This window comes from Podarcis filfolensis (assembly GCF_964270895.1).
Source record: "Podarcis filfolensis genome assembly, chromosome: 2".
Taxonomy (NCBI): Eukaryota; Metazoa; Chordata; class Lepidosauria; order Squamata; family Lacertidae; genus Podarcis; species Podarcis filfolensis.
In genome coordinates this window covers 69,859,722-69,884,374 of record NC_139605.1, presented here as the reverse complement: position 1 = coordinate 69,884,374, position 24,653 = coordinate 69,859,722, and the positions used below count along the sequence as shown (strand labels likewise).

The 24,653-nt window shown below is 40.6% G+C and overlaps 1 protein-coding gene and 1 long non-coding RNA gene across 13 annotated transcripts in view; both read right to left on the bottom strand.

The window, feature by feature from the left end:
* ARHGAP26 (Rho GTPase activating protein 26) overlaps window positions 1-24,653 on the bottom strand; it is a 205,830-nt gene that overhangs the window by 20,986 nt on the left and 160,191 nt on the right. For 10 of the 12 annotated variants that reach the window (XM_083600216.1, XM_083600209.1, XM_083600214.1 and 7 more), the window contains one exon: window positions 23,031-23,184. In XM_083600216.1, coding sequence (XP_083456342.1) covers window positions 23,031-23,184 — 154 coding nt within the window. Of the gene's footprint in view, window positions 1-3,282; window positions 7,338-23,030; window positions 23,185-24,653 lie in introns of those variants that run through there. The other 2 variants (XM_083600219.1, XM_083600220.1) reach the window with 1 other exon arrangement.
* On the bottom strand, window positions 14,564-23,016 carry LOC310756390. The gene is made up of 2 exons (XR_014544848.1): window positions 15,495-23,016; window positions 14,564-15,070 (listed from the first exon to the last, which is right to left on the bottom strand). It is a non-coding gene; the product is annotated as an uncharacterized lncRNA (long non-coding RNA).

Below are 24,653 nucleotides of genomic sequence, written 5' to 3'. Positions count from 1 at the left end.
TACGGCAAGTCCTCTGCACATGATGCCAGATAACTCAGGGAAGGAATCGAGTCTTTTGCAGAAGGCAGAAATAACAAGTGCTTTTTAATATATGTTGCCCCGACCATTAAAAAAAGAAGTGCTATAATGTGAAAGAATGACGCCAAAGTGTGAGAGAATGAATGCCATGCCAGCAATGTTCCTTAGTCTCCATGAGCTGTAGGATGATTGTAGAATGGGCATCCCCATCTGCATTATCGTTACGTGGAGTGGACCACCCTTGGCTAGAACACCAGCACCCAAATAGCTTGTGGGAGGAACTGTGTCCTTGATCCCACCAAAAGAAAACAGGTGGGCACATACACTTTGGGGAAGTTTGAGTCACAGATTCACTGCACTGATAAGATCGTTGTCTTGCAATACTAAGGCACATTCTCATCCGTGAATAAGAATAAGCAACATTACTTAAAAATGCAAAGTCTGCAACCTCTTTACTTTGAAGAATGAACCAACCTATGTGTGTTCTTCCTAGAAGTACACGTAATCCTGTAGAAACATGATGTGTAAACAAGTCCTCAGGAATTCATGTGCAAGTTAACTCTTTCAGATTATGACTATGTCTACCTCAGCTTTGATCTGCCGCTGATGTGGAAATGACAAAGAGTGCAAGTCTGCACTGCATGCTTCTGGTTTTGTGTCACCGTTTGTGCTTCAGCATTGTCACTGAAAAAGCACAAGGGCTTGCTGTGACTGGTCTGGGTGATTCCTGGCTATTGTCCTGTATTCTATTCCTTTCCTTTTTCATATGTACCAATGTACCAATGCATCTGTGACCCCATTCGCCTGGATACTTTGCTAATTTCATATTCCAGGAGAAATGAAAGTCAGCACGTTTACTAGGGTAGGTTTGGATAACACAGGTGCAGTTACTAAAATATAGTTCTTAATTGTTTTTAGGTTTGTTTTTTATATATAGTAAACAAACCTGATTGTGCAATTTATGAGAAGTAGAGAACATATATATAAACAGATAACTGTGTTTTCTGGGACAGTGACTGACCAAAGTCAAATTAGATTAACTGTGACAGTGTTGAAGCATATTGAGTGAATATACAAACAGAACCCTTTGAGAGTGGAAATTCTCATTATGTTCAGGAATAACCTTTTTACTTAGTAACATAAGAAGAACCCTGCTGGATCAGACAAAGGGCCCATGTAGCACAACATCCTGTTTTCCCCACAATGGCTCAACCAGACGCCTCCAGGGAAGCCACAACAAGCAAGATGTGACGGCAAATAGGCCTAATCCAAATGGTTCACTTCTCAAGCATCTGGTATTAGTACAAAGCTCTTCCATTGAAAAACAACCCTACTTTAGTGAATTTGAATTGTCACCGGAATCAAAGTCAGAGAAATACACTTCAGGAGTGTTTCTATAAAGAATATTTCCTTTGGCTATTATCTTGCTTTTAAAAAAAACCCCAACATACTGGGGGGAAATGGATGTCATATTAAAATTTGTTAATTAGATTCTGATTTTTAAAATTGTTTAAAAAAGACACACACACCCTCCAATAGCCATTGGCTTACTTGAACTTACGCTGAACACATCGGCACTTTAAGAAGTCCAAAGTAAATAAGAGACCTGCACATTCTGTGCAGTCCTGGACATGAGTAACTGCATAGTTGTTTTAATCTCAGTGTATCCTATGGGCCACACCATCCTTTCCCACAAGATACCAAAGGTAGAGAGCACGTAAGGCATGCACACACAGCTATGGAAGCCTATTTCTGCCCTCTAATGGAAAGAACGTGACATTTCCACTCAAGTGCACGTCCCCTTTATCAAATGAGAGCGCAATGGCCTTCCTGCTTCTACCTTAATTTCACTTTGAAGATGAAGTATATATGTTTCTCTGTTCCCCGGACAGGAAATATATTGCGGGAGGGGGCTATCTGCACTGAAGCCTACACAACATACAACAGGGAGGGGCTGCCACAAAGGCAGAAATGGGTACATTACTGGGAGAGGTGCCTTTGAAGACAGACGGCCTCCTCCTGACGACAGTTGCAAGACAAGTTAAAGTGACAAATTTGCTGGCTCTAGAATGTCCTGGAGGAAAAAAATACCTGCTAGCCCAGTTTAGAGTCTTAACCTATATTATTACCTCAAAGGGCAGATAAGGCCAGTTGGGAACTCCCAAGCTTAGTGTATAAACCTAACCATGCTAAGGATTATGGGCAGCAAGTGAGGCTTTTCAGCTGTTTCTCATTACCACCTTGATCCAGAGAATACCTGTACTCATGTAAGGTAGACAATCAGATTTTAAGAAGCACAATGAATGAAGTTCTCTCTGTGATGATTTAACCAAGCAAACTGGTCAGGAACAAGGATAAAAACATATAAATTTATAGCACATTTTCCTTGGATTTTCACATATATTATCTCAGTCATCCTTATAGAGCCCTGTAAAGTAGGACAAGCATTGTGCACATGGAGCTGTTCCAGCACTTCAGTGACTGGAGAAGCTCATGCTTGCCAGGAACTCCCTTTCTATGCTAGTCCATTTACAGAGGTTTAGTGTGGGGTCTTGTAGGAGTCCTATTAAAGTTGATAATTTGAAGTTTTGGCAAACAGCACAATCTTATCTGGTGGACAATACTATGTTACACATGTGCTGTACAGGATTTATGAGACAACGTGTGACAGATGCATTTGCAACAACAGAACTATACATTTCACATTTTTTAAAGCAAAGCACTACCTTCTGAAGTTAATCAGATACTTAATTATATGAAAGTCCAGACTGGTAAATTTATTGTGTACTGTGTGTACTTTTATAAGAATGGGTGGCTATAGGTGGGAACTGCTTGAGAGGCAATTTAGGACAGTGGATGTGCTTTGTAAGGTGGCTATCTATTGTGAGGGAAATGGGACCAGTCCGCTTTTCCCTTTAATTCCTGAGCAGGGGCACTTATGTGGTAAAATTCTCCTTACCATTTGGCAGGCTAATATGGATTATAAATTTACAATATACAATCTAGTGAACTGCTGCTTAGCCATCTTCTCAAACTAAATGTGATATATATATATGATAAACATGATAGTAGGGTGTGTTGATTTCTTCAACTTCCGAAAATGAGGGGCATTAAAAAGTTGTAACATGACTTGGAAATTTTGGTTAAATGACTATAATATAGTGTGATATATTATTTTTCCTTCTTAAACTTAACAATGCAATGCTGTATTTATACCATCCGTTCTGTATCCTGTTGTGTGAAAGGAAACTGACCAGTTAAGCATGGCTTTAGGATATATTTTTATTAAACACTGTTTATTTGGAATAAATGCTCTCCCAACCATGGAAGTGACAAAAGCACATTGCTTACATTTAGACAATGGTGTATAGTTTTACTTTACCTACATAAAAAGAAAGAAAAAGGAATATACAGCATCTGGAGTCCAGTCCCCTTTTCCTATCTGTTGTTGCAGGAGATACTTCTTATGTGAAGCAGAGTGGGAAGACAGATATGAAAGATTACTTTTGACACAAAGATGCCAAAAGCAGGAAACAAAAAAACCCAGCTAAAATTAGATTTGTTGAGTTAGGACATTAATCTCTCACAAATGGCAAACACTGTGAAGAGGGAATACTATGAGTCAGCAGCCCAAAATATCCCACGGCTTTAAAACAGGCTCATGTACATCACAGGCTATGGTTCCCGAGCAAACAAATCAGAGATGATTTCCAGAGGAATAAAGCCATGATAGTCTGTTGCAGCAAAAAACAAACAAAATTTTCATATGGCACCTTAAAGACAAACAAATTTATTAGAGGATAGGCTTTCACAAACTATAAAAATCCACTTCATCAGATGCATGAAGTGCTACCCTGAGTTACAGGTGTGTGTATATATACATATAGTGGATGGGGACTGTAAACAGTGAGGTGAGAAAGGAAGGAAATGCAGAAAGTACAGGTGGTAACATAAGTAACCCACAGCTGTACAAGTCAATGGCAAAATAGTAAAGCAAAACTGCTGGTGTTTGGAATTAACATGCAATAGGGAAGCATGTATTTTTATCTTATGAACTGTCCTGAGATATGATGAAGGGTAGTATAATAATAATAATAATAATAATAATAATAATAATAATAATAATAGAAGAAGAAGAAAACCTCAAATGTGATGGTGGAACGGGACTGATCCATACTTAAGGAGGGGGGCCTGCTTTTGGCCTAAATGTTAAGAACCCATTAAGAATAACCTAATTTGTCTTTCAGGATTTAGGCTGCCCAGTTGCACTCTGCAGGCAAATCTGTCTTTGACGGATAGTAAAACCTTTTTTAATAAAAATATAGGCTAGCTTTTAATCAGTAACCTGCTCTTTTCAAGTTTTAGTTATGTGGTCTCATATGAATATTTTGCTAACAATGTCTTATTTTTTCATTTTCATGATGTGTTGTTTTATTATTGTAAGCCACTTCAGTCATTATTTTAATAGAGTGCAACATAAACAGTAAATAACAATGAAATGAAGTAAATAAAGTGACAAAATGGTACAGAAACAACAAATGTAGCGTCACAGGTGATTTCTATTTTTCTGTTAGACAGGAAAGTCCTGTGCTCCTTACCAGAGACAGAAGAGGAAGGCAGGAAGAGTTTCATCCTTGGGTAGCTTTTCCTCTGAATCAAACAAAATTGCCCTCCCCATTCTCAGGATGCCCTTCTGACACCAACTGGGAAATGAAAGCAGCAAGAGCATCTCCCACAGCAACAGCTATTAAGACAATGAAAAACTGGCAAAGTATTCTGTGCATTCATGCTGAGCCAGAAGAAGCTACATTACAAACTTGCCAGGGACATAATTGCTAAAGAGCACAAAATGCTATCCTAAATGTTTGTGAGGAAACACAGCCTCTGTGGAACACAAATTCAAGTACTGTATGCTGCTGATTAAGAACTTTCGCAGTTCCTAAAGATAACTTATTTTATGGAGGATATATTTTGTAAGTTTTCTGCACCATTATGGGGGCATATACAGATCCATACTCAGAAATGGAGGGGTTTCAAAGGCTACATTGCTATTGATTTCTAAGTCTACACTGTGCCTAGAGAGGAGGGTTCTTTACCAGCACATCATATACACACAAGTTCACATTTTTTACAAAGGAAAAAAATGGCAAAATATGTCTGTACATACAAAATGCAAAGCGTCAAGGTTGATTACTCCCTGGAGAGAGTGCTGTTCTATACACTCATCAAGAACAAAAAAGCAAAAAAGGGATGAGTAAAAACTGATTAAAAAGGAGGGCTCCTACGGGGTCCTTTGAAGAAGTGGCATAACTTTATTTGGAGAGATAGCCTCCTATGATTCAGGTATTATACTTACTATATTTGTATAATCTGCTTAATAACATCTGTTATCTGGGTGGCTCACATAAATAAAAGAATATAACATTAATATAGAAAATCATAAAAAATTCAGAAGGGAAAAAGATCCCCACTGAAGAAAAGATTAAGGGCTGTATCCGGTGGTGGCCTCACCAGCAGAAAGCACCTGTTTCCGTGGGATCTGGCATTCTTCAGCAACAACACGCCCTACACACACACTGTAGCTGTTCACACCATACTACATACTTCTCCGGAGGATTCCCTAACCCTTGAGAGCAACCTGTGGGTAGAGTTGGGGGGACAGGACGCAACAACAAAACCTGAGTTTCTCACACTGCACAAAGCCACCAACTAAACCATTCATAAACACCAGTATCACGAAGAAGGGTCTGAATGGCAAGGTGACTTTGCTCAATATACCACATGTGAACAAAAAAAGGTGTCTTATGGCAGGCTTCACTGTTGGTTCATCCATTTATTTAAGCAGATTTCTATCTCAGCCGTCTGTTGTAATCAAATATTCAGAGCAATCCATTACTGTCTGCTCCAATAGCTCTTCAATATTTTAGGCGACGATATTTTCCAAGATTGTTCTTCAAGATTCTCTTAACTGAAATTGAACCTGGGGTCTTCTGCATGCAAAGCATATGGTCTATCCCTGAGCTGTGAGCCCTTCCAATTTTTTAAATTATTATTTTAACAATGCATTCAACGGACATACATACCATGCTGTATCCAGCTAAGTTCTACTTAGAACAGACCCACTGAAATAAATGGACCCAAGTTAGTCATGTCCATTAATATTAATGGATGCACTCAGAGTATGACTAACATTGGGATACAACCCACAATCATCAGTGTGCATAACCGTATTGTTAAACTAGTAAAATGTTAAGAAAAAACAACCCAACCCTACAAACAGCTACTTTGCTGCCCATAGATTTTTTTGTAGTTTACAAAAGTTGTGAAAGGTTTCATGAAAATAAATGGAAGCACTCAAGAGTAAGTGCCTTGAGAATTATGGCCATAGTAATCTTAACTAGCTGCTTTCATGTCCTGGGCAGAAGCTAACATTAATACCCCAGCAAAGTGCGAACACCTTGAAAACAAGAATGGCACAACCTTCTGTCAGAAGGGTTTACCAGTGATTGTTCCAGTATTTTCACTGGAGTTTTTTTGTGTAAACCAGATCAAGTTTTGGAAGGGAGAACAAAAAACAGAACTACACATTTGTCTTCGTATTATCTCTCCTCCCCACCTCTTCCTTTAGTTCTGGCACTCAGTGCACCAGATCTATGTTACTGGTGCTTCTGTATGCCTGCACCTTAGCCAAGAGCCCACCTTCCTGAGTGTTAGCTGTGCAACTGATAAATGTTTGTATCTTCTTTCCCATATTCTTGACTCCTTCACTCAAAATTACAACATTCAATGCTTGGAAAAAAGAAAAAGAGGCAAAAATGTAGGTCTACCTAGCAATATAATGAACAAGTTTAGTAATTAAATCCTTAAAAGATATTAACAGCCAACCAAATCACAAAGTCTATCAAGGTGTATATAACAAATGTGGATAGGTAACTGGGAAGCAAACAAAATCACTGATAAGAGAGATGCTATTTCACCTTTTGATTGCCCTTGCACCCCCAACCCCATCATCAACTTGGAATCAAATCACTGGATGCAGAGCATGTATTTATAATAAAAATGCTGCCTCTTCCATGCACTTTTGAGATGAAGGAGGTTTGAATGTAGAAAAATAAAATAAACGATTCTTCAAAATGTAAAGTGTGCTAATTTGCGTGTGTGTTTTCTGGGTATGGTACTCTCATGGACATAGTATAACTCCCAGTCAGTCCACTTCAAAAGCAGTTGATCAACATCACTTGTCAACGCTGCCACCTTCCACAGATGTTTGGCTTGAAGTAGGCACATCTTCAAAGGCTTCAGTTGGATCAGGGGGGATTCTAAATATGAGAACATGGGTGAAAAAAATAGAGCATAACCAGAAAAAAAGACAAGCAACCTGCTAGAATTCTTAGGCTATTGATAATTTCACAGCTTAGCACTCCTTTGACAACTCTGTCTGCACATCAGCTTCCTCACGACCATAATGCTGCCAAATGGAAAGGCTCAAGGGCATGTTAATTGATGGTTGGGATCCATTACAATGGCAAAAAGGATCAGAGAGATTATATTACCTCCATCTGGTGATAAAGTGGTGGTGCTATAGCGACAGCTAATTTATGAAGTTAATTAAGCAGAGGGATCTCCTTTCAGAATGAGACAGGATGTCTTTATGACTTAAGGGTTCTATTTTTCTCTCTGGATCATTAGGAAAAATCTACAATTAATGCAGAAATCTGAGCCAATTGAATGACAAGGTGTCTTGACAAAGCCAATAGGAGGAGGTTAAGGCAGACAAATTCCCGTGATTGTGGTGACTGCTTCAGGTATATTTATTCACTGATGAATATGCATGAAGTACACTTAGGGGCCCCTTTACCTTTACCTTTTTACACTTATGATAAATATCAAAAGAGAACGAAGAACCCTCTAGGTTTGTCAGATTAAAAAAACAACAACTGTATCCAAAATCCCTGATATTGCTGACTCTGGGCCATAGAACATCTCCAAAATCCACATCAGTTCAAACTATAACATCTCTTATGTAGCCTATTAGACTATCTGGAAAATTATTGTAAACACATTGAAAAGTTAAAAGTAATAGAGTAAATTCAGCAGTAACAATTATTGGGATATAAAACTGAGACAGTGAAAATATAGGGGAAAAAATTAGATTATGTAATGGAAAAGAAAATATTGAAATGAACCATGGGGAATGAGAAGGGAAGCTGAAACCAAATGTGTGTTTTACATTTGGATTATTGTTAATTGCTTTAATTGTAAAAATGGAATTTGTTTTAAAAAAGTAAATGAGACGTTTTCAAGGGTGTAACCTGATTAAAGCGTGAAGAAAAAATAAATGAGCGGAAGAGTTAAGACAGTAGACTAAGCTGAGAGATGAGGCTGAGGCCACCTGTGAATAAAACATCATAGTAGTCAATACACAAGGCCTTAAAACGAAGGCCTAAATAGAGTTTTAGAAGAATCAGCATGAATATTTTGTTTGTGTGTGTGAGAGAGAGTGTGTGTGTGAGAGAGAGAGGGGGGTGATTTAAGGATAATGCCCAAGTTTGTAAAAAAATTGTTAAAGAGAAGAGGAAAGTGAATCATTTGAGGAAAACACAATACATTCTGATTCTGCATATTAAATCTGAGATAATGATTTGATATTCAGGTAAATAGAGCAGTAAGAAAGATACACAGTGGCTTATCAGTGTAACAGCGATGTTGCAATCCAGCACAAGAAACCAAAGGAAGCAAGTAAAGACCAAAGGGAAGGGAGCCAATAAATGAAACCAGGTTGGATTGGGGGACAGGCAGGACTAGAAGAGGAAACCTGAGAACATAAGCCATTGGCAGAAACTATAAACCAAGATGGGGAACTTATGGCCCTCCATATGTTGTTGGACTGCTTTCACATCAGCACTGGCCAGTCTGATCAATAATCAGGAACAATGGGAGCTGTAGTTCTGCAACATCTAGAGGGAGTTACTTTGGCTGACTATCTTAGCTATTCCTGGGACTTCTTGACAATTTTTATTCTATCGCATAAGGCCACTGTTGCACCTGGGGCCTGTGTTGATGTTTTAATCCTGCCGAAAGTGAGAACTTTCCCTTACTGGATTGCAAACATCTTGACAGCTTGTTACATGAACATTTGGACAATTTGTGAACATTTGGTGTCTTCACACCAACTCAGTCAATTGTCAGACAGACTCCACTGAACAATAAAATATCAAATGTGTAGATTTCAAACCTTGTGGTATCTGTCACCTTGCAGTTAGTAAATTAAAAACAAAACAAAATTGAAATCTGAGACTGGAAATGCTATAAATATGGAAGCCCTGGCCTGTCCTGCCTGTCTCTCTCACACACAGTGAATTCTGCTGCTATGGAGCTCAAAGTTGTAAACACTCCATTAAAAGTTTTCCTTCAAAAAAATAATATCTAAACTAAAGCCACAGGGTCTTCTTGCAAATCCAAAGCGTGAAGATACCACTTATTTTGAGGAGTTGAAGGCATGTGGCTGCTGTATTTGGCAGCAGCCACACAATTCCCATAACGTTGAGCTCTGGACTTGGAGTAAGACATGTAGAAAAATGAATAGTTTGAACAGTGAATCTCTGTGGATTTTAGAGAAAAGTTCTATGGCTCAGAATTTTTCACTAAGAGAATATTCTGTTATAAATTCCCACGTGTCAAATGTTAACCCCCCAAAAACCCCCAAACCCGTGCTCCAAATAAAAACAAACTCAGAATGCTTTTCACTGAAATGTTAGGCTTCAGTTTGGGGTTTATAACATGGAGAAGAGATACTGAAAGGCAAACGCAACCATGAAATTAAGAACAGCAAAAGCTTTCCAAAGCCTGCATGGCAAGTTAACAAGAACAAGAAAGGCCTATGCAACAGGACAACATATGCACAATATTTTTTGCATTAAAAGCAGAAATAGCCACAGAAAGTAGCCACAACACATTTACATTCTTTTTTCAGATACTGAATAGGATTCCCTTTTGACCAAGCAGGCTAAAATACTTGCAGTCTCCTCAAATTATGGATTGTAATTTTCCTCTTATGTGTACCCAAACAAGCCTGTTTCACTGATCTTGTGGTTTAGAATGATTGTTCTCCATTGTCAGTGCACGGCAGAATAAAGATCTTCAGGGATTATGAGGAATTCTGAAAACAGAGCCAAATGTTTGCAGAAGCCCTAACTGACATATCTCTCACTAGATGTTTCTTGGACATTTAGAAATCATTTATGTATGCAGCAGCTGGTAAGTACAGAGATCTGGATAGAAGAGGTAACACGCATTTCAAAAATTCATACAATAAAGTACCGTATTTTTCGCTCTATTGGACGCAGTTTTTCCCCTCCAAAAATTGAGGGGAAATGTGTGTGCGTCCTATGGAGCGAATGCAGGCTTGTGCCATAGCCGCGCGCAACCCCTCCGGCAGGGAGAGGCTGCACGGGGCTATGGCTTCTTTAGCCCTGCACAGCGTCTCCCGGTAAGGAGAGGCTGCATGGGGCTAAAGGGGAAGACAAAACAGCGAGTGGGATCCATCCCGCTCGCTGCCTTGCCTTCTTCCATAGCTGCGCGCAACCCCTCCGTAAAGAGAGGCTGCACGGGGCTATGGCTTCTTTAGCCCTGAGCAGCGTCTCCCAGCAAGGAGAGGCTGCACGGGGCTAAAGGGGAAGCCAAAACAGCGAGCGGGATCAATCCCGCTCGCTGCCTTGCCTTCTTCCATAGCTGTGCGCAACCCCTCCGGCAGGGAGAGGCTGCACGGGGCTATGGCTTCTTTAGCCCTGCACAGCGTCTCCCGGCAAGGAGAGGCTGCACGGGGCTAAAGGGGAAGCCAAAACAGCGAGCGGGATCAATCCCGCTCGCTGCCTTGCCTTCTTCCATAGCTGTGCGCAACCCCTCCGGCAGGGAGAGGCTGCACGGGGCTATGGCTTCTTTAGCCCTGCACAGCGTCTCCCGGCAAGGAGAGGCTGCACGGGGCTAAAGGGGAAGCCAAAACAGCTAGCGGGATCCATCCCGCTCGCTGCCTTGCCTTCTTCCATAGCTGCGCGCAACCCCTCCAGCAGGGAGAGGCTGCACGGGGCTATGGCTTCTTTAGCCCTGCACAGCGTCTCCCAGCAAGGAGAGGCTGCACGGGGCTAACGGGGAAGACAAAACAGCGAGTGGGATCCATCCCGCTTGCTGCCTTGCCTTCTTCCATAGCTGCGCGCAACCCGTCCGCAAGGAGAGGCTGCACGGGGCTATGGATTCTTTAGCCCTGCGCAGCGTCTCCCAGCAAGGAGAGGCTGCACGGGGCTAAAGGGGAAGACAAAACAGCGAGCGGGATCCATCCCGCTTGCTGCCTTGCCTTCTTCCATAGCTGCGCGCAACCCCTCCGCAAGGAGAGGCTGCACGGGGCTATGGATTCTTTAGCTCTGCGCAGCGTCTCCCGGCAAGGAGAGGCTGCACGGGGCTAAAGGCGAAGACAAAACAGCGAGCAGGATCCATCCCGCTCGCTGCCTTGCCTTCTTCCATAGCTGCGCGCAACCCCTCCGCAAGGAGAGGTTATGTGCAGCCTGTACGCTGCTCTTTGGGGCTGGGGGGAAAATATTTTTTTCTTGATTTCCCCCCCCCCAAAAAAAGTGGGTGCGCCCTATGGTCCGGTGCGCCCTATGGTGCGAAAAATACGGTATATAGCAGAGAACTGGCATGGGATGCAATCTGAGTTTCAAGACAGACTTTGTGATACTGAACAATATGCGATGCTCTTTTTCTCCAGATGAACTTATTTTGATTTGCTGGTAAGCAGCAAGTGAAAAACAAAAAATCAGTTGTGAATCTTGCCTGCCACCGCTTTACCCTTTTCTCCCTAGACTATATTTGCACTAGTCTGTCACTCTGCTGTTTTCATTGGCTATTTTCCAACATTATTAAGACAGGGGCAGCGAAAGGAAAGTCAGGAAGAAAAAGGTGGGGACTCGTGTCTGCTCTAAATGACTTGGAAGTGTTAAGAGAAGGCCTTGGGGGGGCGGGGAAGGAGGGTTTCTCTGTGTGTAACAGTTTTAGTCCTTTGGTGACACAGGGGAAGAGAAAGGAGGAATTGGTAAAGAAGCAGGTAGCATTGGACAGGGGTAAAGATGGCATTTGGAGGAATGAGGAGGAATATGTAAGGTAGTGAGGAAAGTAAATGTGTGTGAGAGAGACAGTTTTATGGCTCTGGAGTCTGGGGAGAATAAAGCTGGGGGGAGGAAGGAATTGGGATGGGGTAGGTAGATGGGGCTTAAGGGTGCATTAGGAGAAATGAATATGTCTGTCCCTCCTTTCTTGCTGTACTCAAACTTCTGCCTCTTCCATTCTTTATTTGGCTCATGAGAGAGAGAGATAAAGGATGCAGAACCATTAAGTATTCCACAGTACCTTCACACAATACATTCCACTCTTGGTACCATGTGATGTCTTCAACAACAAGTTGAACATAACCTTATTTAATTTAGTGACTTAAGTGGGTTGGTAAGATAAAAGGGCGGGGCTAGTAGTTGCATGTGGTGGGTGGGAAGGTGAAGCTCTAGGGGGTTAACATGAGGAAGTGGGGATGTTGATGAGAAGAAAGCAGGAGGGCAAATCTCCCCTAGTAATGAATACAACTGTGCTGTATGCAGTACCATTCCTGAGAATCCAACCTGAATAAAGGTAGTAATAGAAACAGATGTAAGACTTCTGCCAGACCTCAAATCCTCAAAACAGGAAGAGGCAAATGTGAGGATTTGATGGAGGACAGTGATGGTAGACTACATTCTTGACCTAAAAAGCAAGAGAACCAAGGGGCTTAATTCCCTTCAATTCAGTGTGAGACACAAGATATAAGACACTCACAAGAGACATTTAATTTATGAGAAAAATGAGTCGTGAGTGTCTGAAAACCACATCAAAGGGGGGTGGGAGGAATCAATGCTTGACCATCAACCCAGATGTTCTAGGTATAAAAAAAGACACTAAAACTATTATGAACAGTATTACACACTTAGGGATGCATCTTGAGAAAGAAGAAAGTCGTACACTAAGTTCTTACAATAACCACTTTTACACATCGATCCATGATTAATGTCCTCTCTAGTTCAATTTCTATAGCAAAAAACTGAACCCTCATTATCCTTTCTAAGAGCTTCTTTCATTGCTGCAAGAGTACAGTATTGCACATGAACTGCAAAATATTAAAATGAAATTGAGGACACATGACCTCACAACACAAAAGCTGTGTTCTTTCAACAGTTTCCATTAAAAAGGGTCATTAATGTTTCAACTTGGTATACAGATTTGTTCCCCTACCTCTCATTTGAGCAAGTGAATGGACAGAAAATACCTCTCAGCTTGATTCATAATAGATCAAAGCTGGATAAAATAGGAAATAGAAGTCAACTTTCAGTATCCAGCAGACACATGCTGTATTTTAATCTTTGGTAAACAGTATATATTTGAAAAGTCACACTATTTTTTGTGTCTTCCTAAAATGAAAAACCAGGTAGAGAAAAAATTAAGGTATACACAGAGTCAAAGAAGGTGTTGTTTAACCCCTGTTAGCAGGGACTAATATGACAAATCACAGCTCACTTCAGAGTTTGTCAACAATGAGTGGGTGATTACTTGTATCAAAACCAAAATCTGACAATTCATGCTCCCATTTGTCACATTACATGATTTGTCACTATAGGGTTTGTAATTTGCTATGAATTAAGATGATTAAGGACCATGCATACAGCTATAACTCAGACTTAGGATCCTGCTGGCTGTGAGATGTGTATGATTCAACTACATTTCTGTTTCTGAATTCAGAGTTATAATTCTAGATTTCCAATCATTTGTGATATTGGTAACAAGACATCAGCCATTTGCTAAGCCATGCTGGGTGCAAACACTATGACTATATCATTCAGTACACATCAAAACAACAGCAAATCCATCCCGAGGTGGGGCAGGGGATAAAATATTAAGATGTAGTGAATCAATTTCCTATACAAACAATTTATCTGTAGTGAATCAATTTCCTATACAAACAATCTATCTGTAGTGAATCAAGTTCCTATACAAACAGTAGCTGTCATTGACATTCACTGGAAGGTCAAGAAAGAGGACAACTAGGAATGGACAGATCTACTATGAAACTAATGAAGCTTAAGCTTCAGGGCCCCTAATTCCAGAGGGGACCAGAAGCAACTTTAGTCCACATTGTGGTTTTTTGTGGGGGGTTTTAAATGGGTCACATGACACAAATTGATTAATTTTTTTGTCTGTATTTCAACAATCCCAAAATTTGAGAGTCAATAGCACAGCTGTTGTAAAGGTTGTTGTAAACAACCCTACTGAAGAAGAAAACAGTGATTACCCAGACCACATTGCTGGTTGCAAAGGGGCCCCCATAACAGTTCAATCTTCAGGGCTACAAAAATGTTTGGAGGGAAGGAGCAGCTTACCTGTTACCACTCATTCTACCAAGCATATTTCTGCAACCAGCCACTTGCAATATTCATACATTCTTCTAGCACAAAATAGTTACTGAAATCAATTATTTTATTTACTCTTGGTTTATCTTAGTGGCTTTTCCTCAAGGAATAGATGGATTGTAACCTAAGCAAATACAAGCCTTTAACTTCTGATTATCAATTTATTTGTGTGTTTTTTTAATGAATTTACCTGTGCAAATTCAGTAAACAGAAAAGTTTGCATTTTGAAGTGGCTTTTATTACTATTTAGATCTGGTACAAAAACAGCACTTTTTAACTGAGAACAACTTGGATGAGGGTCCTGCCAAATAAGAGGTAAAAATGAAAATACACGGCACTGGTAATTTACAAAAACTGTTAACTCAACCTTCTGCATGGCATGAACTTAATTTACACTGATATATTTCAGATTGGTCTTTGCAATCTATAGATATTCCCAAAACAACAAAATTGGCAGTTGCATTAGGTGTGTTACAGCAGAGCATTATGATATTACACGAAGAAGCTGTGTTATGATCTATAGCAATTGATCCTTGAAACTGCTATCAAGTTATATGGAGGAAAACACATCTCTAATTGGTAGCAATGTTTCACTAAAAAGCAAGCTTAAGACTATTCTACATGCTAGGGCAATATATCCAAAGCAAGTCAGGTCATCCAAAAAGCTCTGTGAAAATGCAGTTCACAGCACAGGGAACAGTGCATCGGTTCCATAGTATCTCAGCATCTCAGATTAATCTGGCAGGTAGACAAAGTGAGGGGCCGATGAGCTCTGTGTTTGTCATTACACTACAAGCCTACACACAACCTCAAGGAATATCTGTTGTCTACAGTAACTGACGCTGCTGAAAATAGAAAGCTATTGATCGCTTAACAAACTGTAGATGTGCTTGGGCGATTACCAAGAACCTTCGAGCCTGCGTGTTAGAGCATACTTACATATTACTTTGGGCCAGGGTTAAGGGTTTCAATCAAGAGAGTAACCTAAAATTGTACAGCTCCGCTCCCCCCCGCCATGCTTTTTAACATCTATATGAAACCGCTGGGAGAGATCATCAGGGGGTTTGGATTGGGTGTCCATCAATATGCAGATGATACCCAGCTCTACCTCTGTTTCAAATCAGAACCAATGAAGGCAGTGAAGGTCCTGTGTGAGTGCCTGGAGGCGGTTGGGGGATAAATGGCGGCTAATGGATTGAAGTTGAATCCTGACAAGACAGAAGTACTCTTCTTGGGGGACAGGGGGCGGGCTGGTGTGGACTCACTGATCCTGAATGGGGTAACTGTGCCCCTGAAGGACCAGGTGCGCAGCCTGGCAGTCATTTTGGACTCACAGCTGTCCATGGAGGCGCAGGTCAATTCTGTATCCAGGGCAGCTGTCTACCAGCTCCACCTGGTACGCAGGCTGAGACCCTATCCGCCTGCAGGCTGTCTCGCCAGAGTGGTGCATGCTCTAGTTATCTCCCGCTTGGACTACTGCAATGTGCTCTACGTGGGGCTACCTTTGAAGGTGACCTGGAAACTACAACTAATCCAGAATGCGGCAGCTAGACTGGTGACTGAGGGCGACCGCCGAGACCACATAACACTGGTCTTGAAAGACCTACATTGGCTCCCAGTACGTTTCCGAGCACAATTCATAGTGTTGGTGTTGACCTTTAAGGCCCTAAATGGCCTTGGCCCAATATACCTAAAGGAGCATCTCCACCCCCATTGTTCTGCCTGGACGCTGAGGTCCAGCGCCGAGGGCCTTCTGGCGGTTTCCTCATTGCAAGAAGCAAAGCTACAGGGAACCAGGCAGAGGGCCTTCTCGGTAGTGGTGCCCGCCCTGTGGAACGCCTTCCCATCAGATGTCAAAGAGATAAACAACTACCTGACATTCAGAAGACATCTGAAGGCAGCCCTGTTCAGGGAAGTTTTTAATGTGTGACATCTTAGTGTATTTTTGGTCTTTGTTGGAAGCCGCCCAGAGTGGCTGAGGAAACCCAGCCAGATGGGCGGGGTACAAATAATAAATTATTATTATTATATTATAGCTGGACATCACCTCAGAAATCCTCTGCAGGATTTATTGTTCCACCTGAATAAGAGCTCTGTGAAGTGTAAAAGCTTGCACACTCTCAAATACGAAATTAGCAACATGCAATCTCTCACTTCTAATGTATGACATTGTGCTCAAGGGCTGTTTTCTTAAAAAAGAGACAATGTGTTCACACAAATACTTGATGTGGGAAATGCTCAACCACTAAGCTGAATTTGTCAACAGGCCCAACAGGAAACTAGGAGCAGCTTAATATTTCTTTGTAGACTAAATATACCTTAAGGAACTGTCTGGAATCCCAAGACTGCACTCCCATAGTTGAGAGAAATTCAACAAGGACTTGTTCTAATTATATAAAGGAGGCTAAAGCAACTACTGGGCACATAACCAGGAGACCAGAATCACAGGGAAGTTGCCTTTCAAAAGGAAAACTGTAAAGTTGAGAATGTTTTTATTTCAAACCCTCAACATCCTACTTAGGAAACAGAAACGTCTCATGCACATTGTCCCATTCCCAGCCCAGATACTTGGGCCAGCCAAAGGTATCCTTACTCCCACCCAAGAACTAGCAAAAAAGAAGTTGATATTGGAAATAGCCCCCTTGGAAACAGCAAAAACCAAGTCTTTTATCTAAAGTAGATCTTAGTAACTGTTCGGTGTACACACTACTGAATGCATACATAGTTTTTTAATGCTCTGCTGATACATACACCATCTCTTGACCTACTTTCATTATGACTGGATGCTGATAATGGCCAGACATGATGCTAACAAATTATACATTCACACACGAGCACTAATAAAATGCTTCTGCTTACCAAAAGCTGCACCTATCCTTTTCTATATAATATTTTCAAATTGTCAGAAGATTTTACGAGCCTCCTTCTCTAGTACACCCAAGAAGTGCATCTTAGAGTTCCAGTACATCATACAACTAACTTTTCCATCATGAAAGAAATTTCTAGCCCCTAATAAAACGCTGCAACTTCCCTTCAAATAAGAATTGCTTCACTGGGTGTAGGGAACTTTGCCCCAAATGTTGTTGAACTACCATTCCTGTCACCACCACCCTAGCCTGGGTTTTAAGAAGATAAGCTTGCTGCAGTCAAAACATCTTTAAAAATTCATTTTTTTAAGTAATTTTCAAAAAGTTAGCCACTATTTGAATAAAATTATGATCTTATACTGAACTACATTCATTTAAAATTAGTCATGAAGTGTAGGCTGGTGTTAAACTATGTCCAGAAATGTTAGTTAATGTCTCCATCTTGAAAGGAACTTCAAGTGTTTTGTGGTAGCAACGAAAACAACTAAGTAAAACAACATTTCAAAACAAACATAAACACACACACACACTTCTTCCCAAGGCTGATTATAGGTCAACATTAGTTTGACTATAACTCCTCTTGAGCAATACTGACAAGTATCTGACAGCAGGCAAATCCTGTTGAATTTAAGAGCAGCTTCTGCCCAGACCTTTTCTGTATAAAACCAAACCCCAAGCCTAATAAATAAAATGCATTCACATAATAATCCAATCGGTTGCTAGACAGGAAATATCTTTGCCCTTTAGCAAAATCACTTCTGAGAACTTCCTGACTTGCAATTGTCTTTGTAGACAGGCAAAGCAAAAAAATCTGAATACTTCCCTGTAAGAAAAAAGCCAGGGATTACAAAAACAAGAAGTAGGAACAAATATAATATAAAATGCAGCAGATAAGTGCAGTTCTGAAGCAGACTTATAGGAAAGTTTATATTTCATATTTTATTTAAGTTGCCTGATCTTATAATGCGGCAGAGAATGTTTGTAAACTTTATAGTCAAAAGCAGCATGAATAACTTCTTGCAATATATGTGTGCAGAGAATATGTTATTTATGTAGAACAGAAAGTGCAAAATACCACTTTTCATCCTATATACAGCACATTTGTGCCAAGGTAGATTTTAAATTCATTTTACAGACACAAGAAAAGCATAAAATGCCTTTAGTGGTGAGTGCATTTGCAGACCCCCTGGTATTATTGTGTTATAGCCATGGGTCCACAGATGCAGCTGCCAACACACATCACCACACACTACTCTCCATTTCTGGCAATTGCATCTGCCCTGGTTTCCCAGCTTAAAGTTTTTTGCAAACTTCATTGAACTCGGAGGGACTGGAGGCTTTTATGGTGCCAAATTTGAGAAACCAACTTTGCACAGGAAGACTCAAACAGCTTCTGCCTTCTTCTAAACCAAGGGTGAAGTGAGAGGCTGTCTCTGCCCTTCCCTTAAATTATCTGCACACACTAGTGATATGGGATAAGGGGGGGAGAGAGAATCTATTGTATATTGAGCCAAATCAATGTTTGTATTCCCTTGTTTATAACCTGTACATTGTTAGAAACAACATTTAAAGAACAGGAAACTGGATATTTAATCTTAATGGTTAAAAATATATATATATTTAAAATACAAAGGTTCTAAACCCTTATTTTACAGTGGTACCTCGGGTTACAGATGCTTCAGGTTACAGACACTTCACGTTACAGACTCCGCTAACCCAGAAATAGTACCTCGAGTTAAGAACTTTGCTTCAGGATGAGAACAGAAATCGCACAGTGGCGGCACGGCGGCAGTGGCAGCAGGAGGCCCCTTTAGCTAAAGTGATACCTCAGGTTAAGAACAGTAAGAACAGACCTCCAGAACAAATTAAGTTCTTAACCCGAGGTACCACTGTATTTAGAATTCACTCAAATTATTTCCTAGAAGAACATTTTCCTCCCTTTGGATGAAATGCACAAACAGGCTGTTTAATGCAGTGTCTACAACACTGCATTTGAGTGTCAGAAACCCATTTCACATCCTCCTCTCAGGGACAAAGCTGGGTGGCTCAGGGTCAATTATCAGATGTCAGCTTAATCTCCTTCTCAGGTTTGTTGTACAGCTTAAAACACTGGTGTAAGATTCTTTGGAGAAAGGGTGGGTGGGCCATACATGCAACACACACAGGTGTACCCTGACAAGGGGCAGTTGACTAGCCACAATCCTGAGAAAAACAGCTGGGGTGAAAAAGAGTGGATGAAATGAAACATCAACAGCATTAACAGCTTAGGCAGATATAACTTAATAGTCTAGCTGTCAATACTATTAGTCTACCATAATAGCCCTCAGCAGTCAACCCTTCCCTCCTTCCATGGAGAGAAATTTAATTTCAATCATCCTGAATCTTTCCAATTACAGTGGTACCTCTGGATGTGAACGGGATCTGTTCCGGAGCCCCGTTCGCATCCTGAAGAGAACGCAACCCGCATCTGCGAGTCGCAATTCGTCGCTTCTGCGCATGCATGTGACATCATTTTGAGCGTCTGTAACGCATTCCGTCACTTCCGGGTCGCAGCGGAGCGCAACCCGAAAACGCTCAACCTGAAGCAACTTTAACCCGAGGTATGACTGTAGTGGGGGACGCGGGTGGCGCTGTGGGTTAAACCACAGAGCCTAGGACTTGCTGATCAGAAGGTCGGTGGTTCGAATCCCCGCGATGGGGTGAGCTCCCATTGCTCGGCCCCTGCTCCTGCCAACCTAGCAGTTCGAAAGCACGTCAAAGTGCAAGTAGATAAATAGGTACTGCTCCGGCGGGAAGGTAAACGGCGTTTCTGTGCACTGCCCTGGTTCGCCAGAATCAGCTTAGTCATGCTGGCCACATGACCTGGAAGCTGTACGCCGGCTCCCTCGGCCAATAAAGCGAGATGAGCTCCGCAACCCCAGAGTCGGTCACGACTGGACCTAATGGTCAGGGATCCCTTTACCTTTACCTTTTTATGACTGTAGTGGCAAATCTGTAAATGATTTCTGCTTGCACTACTTAGGCCTGACCTGGTGATAACAAAATAAATTATGCAATGAATGAACTGCAACCCAGGACAGAAAAAGATGTGGCAAGGGAACACCTATCTACTTTAAATGAATTCAAATCTCCAGGGCCTGATTTTTTATTTATTGAATTTATATACCACCCTATACCCAGAGGTCTCAGGGTGGTTCACAGAAAAGACCACATAAAATTGGTAAAAAATACTTCTAATCACTGGGCATCCAGAAGCAGTGCTGGAGCAAGGAATGCTCCTAAGCTCCTAAACTACAAAGCTGACCTGACCCCATTTCAGAGACACAAATCACCCACACATTTGATAAGCACATGCTACATTCACCCACAAAACAAAGCAATTGACTCTTAAGGACACCTTGTTCTAATCTATTCAAAAACACCCTGCTCTCTTTATCACATCTCAATGGTAAGCTGCTGTAAAAATGGGATCAACTGGCATTGTACAATGAAGAACAAAATTCAGAAGGTGGTGGCTATAATTCTGCTGTTAGATTTCAGAAGCTGATAATGAATCTATTCTAATTTAAAGGACAAATAAAAATTGACAGCCCAACACCCTTCAATGGCAAGCTCTAAAAATAGCAGTGATCATGAAAATAAATCAGAGAGCAGATTGAAAATGACAAGTAGTGGCTGAAAGCAATATTGTTTTATGGGTGATTTTTGTACTTTAACATTTAACTGATTCCCAGAGTATGTTATTATTGGGCAGCATATAAGCCTGATTGACAGTGAAATGAATGAAGCAAGTATCCAACAAAGGAGCTATGCTTGTTTGATTTGTAATTGAGAGTGCTTGCTTCTTTCTCAAGTCACAATTCAAAAAGTAGTGACAGAAGACTTTTAGCTGGTGCACACAAAATGCCAAAATGACAGAAGTTAGTTTTTTTTTAAGTTGGAATAAAGATTGTTTTCCTTCATCCCGTTAAAAAAATAACCCAACATCCCCACTCTAGAAACTCTACTTGGGTGCTTCAAAAATGAGCAGAAACTATGTTTATGACAGCCATCAATTTCAATGTTTTGCCAGCACTCATTTATTCTGATGATTTTTTACTATAAAGTAGGAACTGTGGTAGGAAAACATCTGCTTTCCTACAAAGAAACCAGAATTCAAAGCAGAATGTAGGGCGAAAGATGTGCTCAGATATTTTATCAAAGTTGTCTGCACACTTTGGTATAGATTCCATCTCTCAAAGTGTTGACTGGGTTAAGATCCTTATTCTCTTCTTAAAGGCTACCTGGTAATAAAACCAGCCTTCCCACCATTTCTACACAAAATGGAAAAAGACCACTTTATTGATTAAGGACTTATTCCTGGCACATTTCAAAAGAAACATGATGTCAAGTTCAATGGCTGAACACCTTTTGAGTCAACAATCTATCATTCTTTTGATACAACATCCTTCTGACTCCTCTTTATGGTTGTGTGTTTTTAATTTCACATATCACAAGAACAGTTTAGGAATTTGAAAGAAGGGAATAAATTACTAAACAGACATACACACAGAGTTTAGAAACTCAAACACCAGTAAGCCAATAAACACAACCTTCTGTTCCATCCGGGTTTCTGGGACGCCTTGACATAAGGAACATATTTGAATGATGGCAACATCACCTTGGTCAACTTGATGCCTATAAGAGTTCTGGAACAACAGCCACTGTCTTAACAGGAAAGCTTGCCACAGAGTCCAGAAGTTGACACTGAAGAGGGTGCATAGCTGCCACCAAAAGCAACAACCTTTTGTCTCTTTCATCTCTTTTCTCTGGTAATGTCTACTAATAAACTTTTGAATTTCTCCACCCTGTCTCAATGAAGCAATGCAAGGATAAGAAAAACTCACAACACACTGATGTCATGTCAATGTCTTTCACAATGTAGACCTTATCAGGGGACAAAGGAGGAGGCCTCTGATGACAGCTGCAGGTGTTCTAAAACATTCAGTTACTGCCAGAGTCTGGAGTGGATTCTGTCTGTGCAGAAGGGAAGCTCAAGTGTGGTGAGGAACTTTTGCTGAACTATGTTGCCAGACACAACAGAGCCTAGGGAAATGACTGATTTTTTTAACCAAAACAGAAGTCTGCTGCTACTCATGTGAGAAATCAGCTGTGAGAGATTAGGAACAATTCCTAGTAGAACTGGACCATTCCTCTGAGATTTAGGATTAGGCATTTCATTGAAATGTTGACAATGCACAAGCAGCAAAGAGACGGGCACACAGTTAGCTGGTGAAGAACTGTGCCAAAAGCACTTTTTCAGTTTTAGCTAAATAGGAAATCCTCTCTCTGATTCTGGGAGCAAACGAAACTAGGAAACACCCCTGTGTAGCCAACACAAAACACAAGACATGTGCACAAATGAGCAAGCTGGAGTGTAAAGACATAAACCCCCCCCCCAGATCCAAAGCCACCCCACTTATTCAGAATAATAGAAGGTAAATTAACAAACCCCAAACATATTGAATGTATGTACATTTCTCTTCAGAGTTTGAAAATATAAAGCACATAGCTTGTGGTTACAGTAGTATTAAACATTATTGAATCAACAGACTTTATTCCTAATAAGCAGAACAGTGGGTCAGCAGAGAGGAAATACTGACATATAAATCAGGATTGTACTCACAGTGAGTTTGGCCTGCTGGGTTTAATAACTTCTAAGTCAGGGTCACTGGAGTTCATGTTAGACTGAGGAGTGCTGTTGGAATGGAGGAAACTGTTGATGTTTGATGATGTGACTGATTCCAGGCTGGAGTTGATGATACTGTTCCTGTTCTCCTCTGGAAGAAAAAGAACAAAATAATGAACGATAGAGATACATGTACTAAAATTCATTAAGCTATTAAAAGAGAGAGGGGGAGGGAGAGAGAATGCATTTGTCATATTTTTTGTATGGAGAGAAGATTTTTTGTACCAGTTAGCATCAGAAGATGATTCATATCCTATGCCCAAAAATTCTAATTCTGCAGTAAAGAGGTTCCATTACTGTTCATACCTCTATGGCTATTCAGCTAAAGCTCAGATTTATGCTCAAAATATTTTCTTCTTTTGTCAGCTTCAGGGGCTAATTTTTTGTCCCTTCTGACATGACAATGCCTCTTGATGTGGGGACAGGTGCATATCTGTATGCGAAATTATTAAGTATAATACAGAACTGACAGTAGTGAGCTCAGCATAATTCCACATGACTACTTCCCAGGGCTTTTGTTCAGCCGGAACTCAGTTCTGGCACGTCTCAAGTGGGGGCCATTGCCATCAGAAGAGAACAAGGGAGGCATTTGTGGTGAGTTCCGGCACCAATTTTTCTAGTAAAATAGCATTGCTGTTTCCTAGTACATTTTGAAAACCCAATAATATATTCTCATGCAGTGAAGAGGTTAAATATTTGTCTTCATAACCATAATGGAGAACAGGCATCAGACCTCTTTCTCTTAATAACTTTATTTGAGTTCTATTAATCAATCTGATCTGTTTTTAATTTCAATTTCTCGATAAGGGGTTTGTAGTTGAATAACCATGATTAAGATTTTCTATCACACAGTTGTTTCTTTTTATGTTATTTTTTAAGATGGGAACTATATGAATTTCTTATGTAAATGTTACCACAAATCTTAACTACATGTTCTAAAAACTGTCTTTTACCACTACAATCACAAGCAATATCAGATTTGAAAGAACTACTATATGCTTTCCTCAACTGCTTCAATGCCATTTTGATGCATTAAGTATCATACAAATAGAAAACAGCTATTCCTCAGGATTCCTTGCAACTCCAATGTCTCTTAAGATTTCTTCGGTAATTTCTTCTTAAGATCATCCACATACCACAGAGAATCTCCAACAGAAAATGTTCTTGGCTTTCTGCTGCAAATCACAATTCTATGTTTAGGGCCAATATCATAATTTTTCTGGAATTAATGCAGCTGTGTCTCTGCTTTCTATGGCCTGTCACTTAAATGAAATTCACATTACAAGAAACAGTTGACTCCCAAGTAATGGGTATCTCTGCCATGAAAGCATGGGCTCTCTCTACAAAAATGTAACTATATGACTATGACAGCCACGCTATCCTTTGAGAAGATGAGCGAGTACTTGATTCGACTGCACATTTTTTGTAGGACAGGCATTATCAGAGGGACCAGAGATCAGAGGAATCTCCTAAGGCAGAAAATGAGGAGTTGCTGAGAGCTACTTACTCTGTCTACATATCAGCAGTTACATACCTGTTTCCAAGAACAACCTAAGAATG